General features: G+C 40.4%; 1 protein-coding gene across 1 annotated transcript; it reads right to left on the reverse strand.

Moving 5' to 3' along the window:
- Positions 1 to 1,815: 1,815 nt before the first annotated feature.
- On the reverse strand, positions 1,816 to 5,654 carry LOC106068309 (adenosine receptor A1-like). Its single transcript, XM_013227640.2, has 2 exons — positions 4,884 to 5,654; positions 1,816 to 1,845 (listed from the first exon to the last, which is right to left on the reverse strand). The coding sequence occupies exons 1-2, from the start codon at positions 5,652 to 5,654 to the stop codon at positions 1,816 to 1,818; spliced, it is 801 nt and encodes a 266-aa protein (XP_013083094.2).
- Between the last annotated feature and the right edge of the window lie 6,858 nt (positions 5,655 to 12,512).

The raw sequence follows: 12,512 nt of genomic DNA on the forward strand, positions 1-12,512 counted from the left end.
ATTATTTTTTTTTTTGCAAAGAAAAAGTGTTTCTATTTAACGTCAGAGTTTTAAAGGATATTTTTATTCATAAAACTAGAAACCATTTTTATTATCAATTATGGTAACTTGCTATAAAATGAAATGAGAAAAAATGTAATAATCGGGAAACTCCGCATAATTTTATATTTGGAGGCCATAAAACATTAAAAATTGAATAAAAAAAAAGAGTGTTCCATTCTTCGTGAACCACTCGGAACGATTAAGTGACATTGAGGCTCACGATGAATGGAATACCTTCCATATGTACAGTTATCGTTAGTTTCCCTTTTAATGTCATGGAAGAAACAGGACTTTTTCTTTCTTTCAACAGATCGATCATTTTGGGTAACTTACACATTATTTTTATTGTGGTCCAAATCTTTAATAAAGTATACAAGTGTTTCTAATAATTAATTGTGCCAACATATAACACCCCCACCTCACCACCCCAAAACATCAAGGTTGGCTATTAGTGTAGGTATACATTCTGTATTTCAATGTACAGTTTGTGATATCAATATAAATACCAGTTAAAATTTATTTTCAACTATTTCACTTTAATTTTCCTACTAATGGAATCAATCAAATGTGAGATCTCAACTAGTTTTCAACTTTTTCTGTTGGTGCTAAAGAGAAACATATTTTCTTTCAAAGGGCAAACCCATTTTCTTTGACTGGGCAACACAGTTTCTTTGACTGGGCAACACAGTTTCTTTGACTGGGCAACAAAGTTTGACTGGGTAACACAGTTTCTTTGACTGGGCAAGACAGTTTCTTTGACTGGGCAACAAAGTTTGACTGGGTAACACAGTTTGACTGGGCAACACAGTTTGACTGGGCAACACAGTTTGACTGGGCAACACAGTTTGACTGGGCAACACAGTGAGCTTCGTCAACCATATCGGCGTCCACTGTCTCCAGCATTCAAGGGTGGAACAGGACCCCGTAAGCTGCCATCATTAGAAGCAGGCCGACGTCAGTCAGAGACAGACTGAACAGCGAGATGCTGGTGCTGTCGGTGAGACCCATCTTAAGGAAAACCATGGCGTTGATGATGTTGAGAATGACGCCGAGGACGCTCAGCGTTTCGGACAAGACGACGGCTACATAGTTGAAGGTAAACAGCAGCTCATCACTGACATCCAGGAGCGATGTTTCGTTGGGGTGCGGTTTACTAATTTCAAATGGTGACGCCATTTCTTACATAAAAAACAGTATAATGTATACAACACATTCAGGGACAGTTTTTAGGCTATTAATAAAAATGGCAAATTTGTCATCAAACTAATCAAATCCATAGAACTATATCTAGCTTTATGTCAAAACTGCTTCTTTTTACTAAAGCTCTATTTTTATCGACTTATGCAGCGGATTAGATTTGGCTTTCAAATTGTCAAAAATCTGGCAATCATAATTTCAAGGTGGGTTTTACTGGTTTATCTAAAAAAAAAAAGGGGGGGGGGTGATGTTATTTACCTGGTTCCCCGTCTCGGCAGGTTAATGCATTAATTAAAGAACAACAGCAAACCAATAACCGATAATAATAATCGAACTGTAAATAAGTGGTCAATGATCGTTGAACAAAAACAATATTTCTTATCTTCTTATCTTATAGTAATGAATATTCAGAATGTGTACAAATCATGGGATTAAAAGTTAATGCATAATAAATTACACAAATGAACACACCTCACTAAGTACGCACACTCAATTTCGGCCACACAGCCCGGTAGCTCCCAAATACTACAACACGGAGATGGTCAGTCAGGGCTCTAAGGTCGAGCTCAAAACTGCTCACTCTATTGTAGCCCCAAGCCCAACACCCTGAAACAAAGAATCACTTAAAGCAGGGGTTCTCAACCTGTGGGTCGAGACCCCCTTGCGGGGTCGATTGACGATTTGTAAGGGGTCGCCAAAGACCCTTGAAAAAATAGTTTGTTATTGTCTATTCTTCTATTGCTGTGTGTGTGTGCGGGGGGTGGGTGGGGTCGCGGCTAAGTGGGGGATTGTAAGAAGGGGTCGCCGAGCATAAAAGGTTGAGAACCGCTGACTTAGAGTCTTAGATCTGGCGATGCTGCTAAATCACAGAAGTTTGATTAACGAAAAACCCGTCAATCTGATTAATACATTTATGTAAGCACGTACAGTGAAAACGGGAAAACAGTGAAAACGGGAAAACAGTGAAAACGGGAAAACAGTGAAAACGGGAAACCAGGGAAAACGGTTAAAACGGAAAGCAGTGAAAACAGAATCTACAGCTAAATACAGCTGTCGTCATCGAGAAGTACATAGAAGTCAAATTCATAAAGCGCTGGTTGTGAATGTGTATGTGTTTCGTGTGTGAATGTTGTTCGAATTTTTAATCAATATTGTTTTTGTACAGTAGTTTCGCTGAGCATGTCAATTGTGGCCAAACTGGATTTCCATTTGATTGGATCAATAAAAATTATCGTATCTTATCTTATCTTATAAAAAGCTCTCTCCGCTACAAGAAAATACACACTATGCTTGACAACAAAACATGCAAACAACTTCCTGTCCCTAAAAACATGACTTTTAGACAAGAAAGTAACCGCGTGCATGCGACACATACCCTATGCCAGGGGTTCTCAACCTGTGGGTCGCGACAGAGTGGGGTATAGTAAAAAGCGGTCGCCTAACTTAAAAGGTTAAGAACCGCTGCCCTCTGCACTAACCAAGCCACACATACACGAAATACACGCTGGTCATAACCCTTCTGAAGTTTATATTGTTTCAAGTCACAGTATATTGATACGCATTTGAGATCAAATGAAATTCCGCTGCCGAGGACAAATGCAGACGGCGAAGAGAAAATCTTAATCGACCGCGGGCGGACAATGCCATAGATGTGGCAAAATATGTAGGTCACAGCTTGGGCTGCGTATCTACGGGAAATACTGCATTCCTCATTAATCTTTGGACTAGAAGACAAGCCTTATTATCATTATATTGAATATTCCTTTTACACGACACAATAGACAATCTTTGCTTCTATATTGACCTCATGTTTGGGAAATTTCTCATCATAAATATAAGTAATATACAATGTATTAGCCTTTACTAAATCTAAATACAAACAAAAAACTATAATTTTCCAAAAAAATAATAAAAAGGGGGAAGCTCCTATCATGATTATCTATGGGCTAAATATTAGATTGCCAATGAAAGACACTCGGCCTACACTCACTAAAGAACGTTTAGGGAGCTAGATCAGAGTTGTCATAAGGTCTATGTTATGTTAATTATATTCATAATAATCATATCTAGGTTACGTAAAGTACCAATGTCTGTCTTATATTTGCAACCCTAAGATAATAATTACCGGAGTTACCGTTTGATTACTAATTTGCAATGAATTATATACCCTATTATCAGCTGTTGAATGTTAAATAGGGTTAGCAACTTTAAGAAAAAATACATTTTTCCTTAAGAACTTTAAATAAATATATCTTACATATGAAATTAAATTTTGTATGTATGTTTAATATTGTTGTAAAAACTTTATTTTATATAAGTGTAGATTGGCTATATTCATAACTTCTATAAAATATCTGCAAACATTTATTAGAATGTTTATAAATTTTCTCCCTTGAAAACTTTCATATTTTTATTATAACTTAGAAAGCACGGTCTGTGAATTTTAGGTAAGTTTTATTTTTAGACAAATGACAGCAATGCTGCCGTTGTCAATAATTCACTGGTTGACCTATTTTTGGGAGAAAGAATTCCGGAAGATTCAATTGTATTCAAATTTATTCATAAACTGTTACACCTTTTTTACTAAGCTTATATCAACGCACTCTGTCGGACTGTCTGGTTACACACCCTGGTTGATATATTCTCAGACACCTATCAAGCTAAAATTTAGCCCAATTATTTCTTTCTACGTGACAACATAAGAAACAATTTAAAAACATGATTTCATATTTAGAGGCCACAAAACAAACTTTAAAAAGTGTCTTTCATGCTTCTTTGACAGCACGGAACGTCTACATTAAGTGACATCGCAGGGCCACAATTACTGGAATACCTTCCATATATTTAGTTTTCAGCTATTCTTTTGTCTACATCAGTGTTTCCCAAACTGTGTTCCGCGAGGTCTGACTAGGTGTTCCACGAACTACAGGAATAATTAACGGGTAGGCCTAGACATTAATTAATTCAACTACTTTCAACATCTAAAATGTTTTTTTTAAAGTTCAACACAGATTCATTGGCTACACTTCCTACTCGTAGGGCTACTTAGTTTCTTTCAATGGGCCATGCGGTTCCATTCAGAGGACAACACAGTTTCTTTGACTGGGCAACACAGTTTCTTTGACTGGGCAACACAATTTCATGCATTGGGCAACACAGTTTAATACATTGGGCAACACAGTTTCATACATTGGGCAACACAGTTTCATACATTGGGCAACACAGTTTCTTTGAAACTGGTCAAAAGAGTAATATAGTTCCATCCGATTCGCAACACATTTTTTTTTTACTTTTAAAAATGATGTTCTGGAGGTTTTGAGGTCCAAGCCCTTAGCATTTGTATCTCAAGATATTACGACTTTATAAAACAAGAACTCTTGTAAATACTGATTCTTTTACTTTCTATTGTCCTTTAGACGAAGCCATGACAGTAGACTTTTTTTAAACTTGGAACTCATGTATATGTAAATGAAAAAGTTTACAGACGAGTTCAAAGACTCTAAATGAAAGAATACTGAAAATGTGGCTAAAAATAGATTTTTATAACGCCCGTTCACATTATAGTCCTTGGACACTAGCATAGCCACTGTCCCCACGACTGCCGGAAAAGTGCAAACGATAAAGGAAGCTGAAATTAAGATCACCATCTTGACCAGTTTGCGATCTCTGGACGATATATTGAAGTTCTTGGCCGATGTGGATATGGATTTCCTCCATTCGCTTTTTTCCAGAAACGTCTGAACGGTTGCTATGGTGAGACTAGTGACCAGAGTGAAGGAGGTCATCTGAGCAAGAATGTTAACGCTCAAAGAAATGTTTTCCAGGACATAGCTGTGTTGGGAAGGGATCAGTCCGACAGTGGTCTTGTTGTGGAGCTGGCTGAAGCGTTCTCCGATGCTATAGCTGAAGAACGCCGGCGTGGTCCCAGCGATGAGAGAGGCGAAGATACCACCGCAGGCGAGAAGCGTTCTCCTCGGGGTGACGAGCGATTTCACGCGCAGCGGCAGCACGATGCAGATGAATCTCTCCAGCGCGATGAAGGCTGTAAGGCAGCCGGAGATTCTAGAGAAGCAGACGTGTGGCCAGCCCAAAGCGATGTAGTTGACGGCGTCAATCAGATCGGCGTCCACTGTCTCCAGCATCCAAGGGTGGAACAGGACCCCGTAGGCTGCCATCATCAGAAGCAGGCCGACGTCAGCCAGAGACAGACTGAACAGCGAGATGCTGGTGCTGTCGTTGAGACCCATCTTGAGGAAAACCATGGCGTTCATGATGTTGAGAATGACGCCGAGGACGCTCAGCGTTTCGGACAAGACGACGGCTACATAGTTGAAGGTAAATAGCAGCTCATTACTGACATCCAGGAGCGATGTTTCGTTGGGGTGCGGTTTACTAATTTCAAATGGTGACGCCATTTCTTACATAAAAAAAAACATTATAATGTATACAACACTTTCAGGGACAGTTTTTGGTAATTAATCGCCCCAAACAATCTTTTCTGTCTTAGAAAAGTAATGATCTTTAGTTTTCAAAGTTTAGAAATAATGCAAAATCATTTCTCAGATTTTCTTCAGAATGGTCTATTAATCACAGAACTATATATTCACGCAAATATATGAAACAAAGCCATTTCCTGTTAGTTTCCATTGAGATAATGTTTCAAAAATCCTAGATCGAAATAATTCATGTCAGTTGATTTAATCATCTTATGCACATTTAATAGATTGATTACAAAGATCTATCTAGATTAAGTATCTAGAAATTTCAAAATAATAATTATGAGACGAGAGTACTCTTATTTTTTATGTTCAATTACTAGATCTAGATCATAGACTTAAATAAATATAGACCGGCCGATAAAAGATTTTTATGAAACGAAAATCTGTGACTTGCAATTTTGTGTACTTTATTATACAGCAGTGTAGTTTTGTTTAATCCCTAAGATTGAAGAACATTCAACTTTTCAGAATTCGGAAATCCGACAACAATAGATATATATACATGTTTTCAAGTTACATGAAGTTATTTCCTTTTTCCAGTCTATATTTATATATGTCTATGATCTAGATCTGAAAATTAAATTATATGTTACATAGGTTAGGGTTGAAAACAACAACTTTACTTCTTAGAACTACTTCACAAAACAACGCCTTGTTTCAACTTTAAAAAAAAAACATATTTTTTTTGTAGTGTCAAAAGATCTCCATGTCCAGTCTAGATATAAAATTTTTAGGTCTATGATTCATACATTTACCTTTCAGACATAAACAGCAGAAGAAAAACATTAGTTAAGTCTAACAACCAAAATATCATGTCTTTTCCCACATCATAGCAATGTTTCTCAACTATCATTACTTGACATCCGAATTACATATTTTCCCGCTAAACATGTTTTTTTTTAAATCAATTTGTGAACACAAACTATGTCATTTACTTGAAGGGTTGTCAAAAAGGAAGACAATATACTCCAGCCTCCAGTCTGAAGGTGCAATTAACATTCTGAGAAATGATACCGTTTTTTTAAAAACAAATAGATCAATGTAATATACATTAATTATTTTTTTAAATGAATATTATGTTCCCAATAGTAGGTGTACCACATTAACTCAGAAAACATCGTAAGTTAATAACTACATTTCATCATTTAATAATAAACACTTTTATTTAGTCTCATTTTTAAGAGCTTCCAACATCAGTAGAAAGACACATTATAGATCTGAGCGTTAACAAAAATATGGATATGCATAAGAATACAAATCAAAACTCCACGATCATATTCAATGGCAATATATTTACATGTGCATGTTTTAAAATCAGTAAAAAAAAAACCTCCTTAAAATACATTAAGATTAAAGGGGACGCTGAAACAAAGCTCAGCAATGTGTAGACCAATCTTAAACGCGGGTATAATATAATTAGGATAACGACCAACATTTTTTACTTTGTTCGTATGTGCAAATCAGTCCCAGTCTCTATCAACAACAAAACATTCAGTAAACATCACACCAGGACTCGGCTCTGCGCATTACCGTTTGAAACTGACCTCAGTATGCTTGTAAAATGTTTGACATGTTTCGGATGTTCCTTCAGAGCCGAAGATAATTTGTTTTTAATATTTTTTTTTATGTGTTTAAACACTATAATAAACTAAACCAGTCATATTTTATTTAGCATAGAATAGAAGAATAGAGAGAAACAAATGAACCAGTGGATTGAACCCACGACATTCGCGTTGTTATCCACTCCGCTATCCAGCCATACTACCATTGGCACAGCTGTAGCTTGAATGAAATAATTTAATTTTTTGACTTGAGTTTTTGACTTGAGGCTTCCAAGTTATGACTTGAGGCTTCCACGTTTTGACTTAAGGCTTCCAAGTTATGACTTGAGGCTTCCACGTTTTGACTTAAGGCTTCCAAGTTATGACTTGAGGCTTCCACGTTTTGACTTAAGGCTTCCAAGTTATGACTTGAGGCTTCCACGTTTTGACTTGAGGCTTCCAAGTTTTGACTTAAGGCTTCCAAGTTATGACTTAAGGCTTCAACGTTTTGACTTGAGGCTTCTACGCTTTGACCTCCTTCTACTTTTTATCCCATGAAGAAAAACAAAGGGTGACCATACAGTAGGGATAGAAAAACAAAGGGTGACCATACAGTAGGGATAGAAAAACAAAGGGTGACCATACAGTAGGGATAGAAAAACAAAGGGTGACCATACAGTAGGGATAAAAAATCAAAGGGTGACCATACAGTAGGGATAGAAAAACAAAGGGTGACCATACAGTAGGGATAGAAAAACAAAGGGTGACCATACAGTAGGGATAGAAAAACAAAGGGTGACCATACAGTAGGGATAGAAAAACAAAGGGTGACCATACAGTAGGGATAGAAAAACAAAGGGTGACCATACAGTAGGGATAGAAAAACAAAGGGTGACCATACAGTAGGGATAGAAAAACAAAGGGTGACCATACAGTAGGGATAGAAAAACAAAGGGTGACCATACAGTAGGGATAGAAAATCAAAGGGTGACCATACAGTAGGGATAGAAAATCAAAGGGTGACCATACAGTAGGGATAGAAAATCAAAGGGTGACCATACAGTAGGGATAGAAAAACAAAGGGTGACCATACAGTAGGGATAGAAAAACAAAGGGTGACCATACAGTAGGGATAGAAAAAAAAAGGTGACCATACAGTAGGGATAGAAAAACAAAGGGTGACCATACAGTAGGGATAAAAAAATCAAAGGGTGACCATACAGTAGGGATAGAAAAACAAAGGGTGACCATACAGTAGGGATAGAAAAACAAAGGGTGACCATACAGTAGGGATAGAAAAACAAAGGGTGACCATACAGTAGGGATAGAAAAACAAAGGGTGACCATACAGTAGGAATAGAAAAACAAAGGGTGACCATACAGTAGGGATAGAAAAACAAAGGGTGACCATACAGTAGGGATAGAAAAACAAAGGGTGACCATACAGTAGGGATAGAAAAACAAAGGGTGACCATACAGTAGGGATAGAAAAACAAAGGGTGACCATACAGTAGGGATAGAAAAACAAAGGGTGACCATACAGTAGGGATAGAAAAACAAAGGGTGACCATACAGTAGGGATAGAAAAACAAAGGGTGACCATACAGTAGGGATAAAAAAACAAAGGGTGACCATACAGTAGGGATAGAAAAACAAAGGGTGACCATACAGTAGGGATAAAAAAAGGTGACCATACAGTAGGGATAGAAAAAAAAGGTGACCATACAGTAGGGATAGAAAAAAAAAGGTGACCATACAGTAGGGATAGAAAAAAAAAAAGACCGGTCTCATTCTTGATAGCATGTTTATTGATGATCTTTCCAATGTAGTCGATGTATGTGTGCCAAAAGTATTACCTCAACATGCAAGTGATGACATAGATAATTAAACTACTGATGGTAGCTGTATAGAAAAAGTTTATTGTTTTTCAAATTTAAATGTTCTTATTTCTGCCTTTGGTCCCGTTGGGGTATGGCCACCAACCAGCTTCTTCCAGGCGTCTAGGGCATAGGCCACCAACCAGCTTCCTACATTCGTCTAGGGCAGGGCATAGGCCACCAACCAGCTTCCTACATTCGTCTAGGGCAGGGCATAGGCCACCAACCAGCTTCCTACATTCGTCTAGGGCATAGGCCACCAACCAGCTTCCTACATTCGTCTAGGGCATAGGCCACCAACCAGCTTCCTACAGGCGTCTAGGGCATAGGCCACCAACCAGCTTCCTACATTCGTCTAGGGCATAGGCCACCAACCAGCTTCCTACAGGCGTCTAGGGCATAGGCCACCAACCAGCTTCCTACATTCGTCTAGGGCATAGGCCACCAACCAGCTTCCTACATTCGTCTAGGACATAGGCCACCAACCAGCTTCCTACAGGCGTCTAGGGCATAGGCCACCAACCAGCTTCCTACAGGCGTCTAGGGCATAGGCCACCAACCAGCTTCCTACAGGCGTCTAGGGCATAGGCCACCAACCAGCTTCCTACAGGCGTCTAGGGCATAGGCCACCAACCAGCTTCCTACAGGCGTCTAGGGCATAGGCCACCAACCAGCTTCCTACAGGCGTCTAGGGCATAGGCCACCAACCAGCTTCCTACAGGCGTCTAGGGCATAGGCCACCAACCAGCTTCCTACAGGCGTCTAGGGCATAGGCCACCAACCAGCTTCCTACAGGCGACTCGGTTCTGGGTGAGTGTCTCCAACTGTCCCTGTTCCAAATCGCGGCGCCATGTCTTCCTGGGCCGTCCCCGCTTCCTCTTTCCTTTGGTATCCAGATGAGGGCTTGCCTTGTTATGTTGGATGCAGGCTTGTGAAGGGTGTGATCTATGCATCTCTACCGTTTCTGAAGAATATCTACTTCAATGGGCCGCTGCTTTGTTCTTTACCACAGTTCCTCATTCAAGATCTTGTCTGGCCAGCCGAATCATAAGAATCTTTCTGAGGCAATAGCTTCCTAAGATATATTTTTTGATGTATTTACATGAGACTGCTTGACTTATTATCTTATCTTATAAATTGCAGGCGATCCTTGAAAGTCCATAATAATTACGTCATACTTATGTATGTACTTAATAACTCTTTCTCTCCTAGCTGACGGTATCAACGTTGATTTCACCAGAATGTGGTAAATAATTAAGGAGAAAAAGAGCTAACATTGAGCAGCTCTCAACCCTTGTAGGGCCCAACATGGATACACTTTCAGCCAGTGTAAACTAAACATGGAGTCACTCTCAGCCCTTGTAGGCCCAACATAGAGCCACTATCAGCCTTTTTAGGCCCAACATAGTGCCACTCTCAGACCTTGTAGGCCCAACATAGAGCCACTCTCAGCCTTTTTAGGCCCAACATAGAGCCACTCTCAGCCCTTGTAGGCCCCACATAGAGCCACTATCAGCCTTTTTAGGCCCAACATAGAGCCACTCTCAGCCCTTGTAGGCCCAACATAGAGCCACTATCAGCCTTTTTAGGCCCAACATGGAGTCACTCTCAGCCCTTGTAGGCCCAACATAGAGCCACTCTCAGCCTTTTTAGGCCCAACATAGAGCCACTCTCAGCCCTTGTAGGCCCAACATAGAGCCACTCTCAGCCCTTGTAGACCCAACATAGAGCCACTATCAGCCTTTTTAGGCCCAACATAGAGCCACTCTCAGCCCTTGTAGGCCCAACATAGAGCCACTCTCAGCCCTTGTAGGCCCAACATAGAGCCACTCTCAGCCTTTTTAGGCCCAACATAGAGCCACTCTCAGCCCTTGTAGGCCTAACATAGAGCCACTCTCAGACTTTTTAGGCCCAACATAGAGCCACTCTCAGCCCTTGTAGACCCAACATAGAGCCACTCTCAGCCTTTTTAGGCCCAACATAGAGCCACTCTCAGCCCTTGTAGGCCCAACATAGAGCCACTATCAGCCTTTTTAGGCCCAACATAGAGCCACTCTCAGCTCTTGTAGGCCCAACATAGAGCCACTCTCAGCCTTTTTAGGCCCAACATAGAGCCACTCTCAGCCCTTGTAGACCCAACATAGAGCCACTCTCAGCCTTTTTAGACCCAACATAGAGCCACTCTCAGCCCTTGTAGGCCCAACATAGAGCCACTATCAGCCTTTTTGGGCCCAACATAGAGCCACTCTCAGCCCTTGTAGACCCAACATAGAGCCACTATCAGCCTTTTTAGGCCCAACATAGAGCCACTCTCAGCCCTTGTAGGCCCAACATAGAGCCACTATCAGCCTTTTTAGGCCCAACATGGAGTCACTCTCAGCCCTTGTAGGCCCAACATAGAGCCACTCTCAGGTCTTGTAGGCCCAACATGGAGTCACTCTCAGCCCTTGTAGGCCCAACATAGAGTCACTCTCAGCCCTTGTAGGCCCAACATAGAGCCACTCTCAGCCTTTTTAGGCCCAACATGGAGCCACTCTCAGCCCTTGTAGGCCCAACATAGAGCCACTCTCAGCCCTTGTAGGCCCAACATAGAGCCATTCTCAGCCCTTGTAGGCCCAACATAGAGCCACTCTCAGCCCTTGTAGGGCCCAACATGGAGCCACTCTCAGCCCTTGTAGGCCCAACATAGAGCCACTCTCAGCCCTTTACCATTAAAGCCAAAACATTAGACTGACTGGAGCTACTAGAACTAGCACTCAACACTGTGCTTATCATTGACACATCACACTGACACAGTCAACCCAAAAGAAGGCCTACATTTTGGACAATGTCTTCGTATTTGCTTCTCTACATCAGTGCTTCCCAAAGTGGGGTTCGCGTAGCCCCAAGGGTACGGGAATACTTTGGAGGGGGTACACGTTGCACCTCATTAACTACGCAGATTTATTTTTAAATACTCATTTATTGTGTCCATTATTCTCATAGCTGCACGGCGAGGGGTACTTAGCGTTACAAAAATTTAAAAGGGTACACTGTAGTCAAAGGTTTGGGAAACACTGCTCCACATAAAGGATAGTGAACGCCTTTTCAGAGGCGCTTATAAAAAAATTCCTAACTCACCCCCCAAGTAGGAAAATAATTTGTACCATTTACCAGGCATAACACCAAACATAATGGCAACCGATCTTAACTCTTTCTCTCCTAACTGACGATACCAGCGTTGATTCCACCAGAATGTGGTAAATAATTACGGAGAGAAAGAGTTAAGCCAACAAAACAAGAGAACAGCGTATACGTGAACAACGTAGGAACGCAGAACAAGACAGCAACAAAAAAAAAAGTCAAAAGACAGATCG

The sequence above is a fragment of the Biomphalaria glabrata genome, chromosome 12 (genome assembly GCF_947242115.1).
Source record: "Biomphalaria glabrata chromosome 12, xgBioGlab47.1, whole genome shotgun sequence".
NCBI lineage: Eukaryota > Metazoa > Mollusca > Gastropoda > Planorbidae > Biomphalaria > Biomphalaria glabrata.

Excerpts from the sequence above, each read along its gene's own strand:
- LOC106068309 (XM_013227640.2), bottom strand. The coding sequence starts at position 5,654 with ATGGCGTCACCATTTGAAATTAGTAAACCGCACCCCAACGAAACATCG. Across the intron at positions 1,846-4,883 it reads ATCGCAAACTGGTCAAGATG|GGTGTTGGGCTTGGGGCTAC; the intron begins GTGATCTTAATT and ends TCTTTGTTTCAG.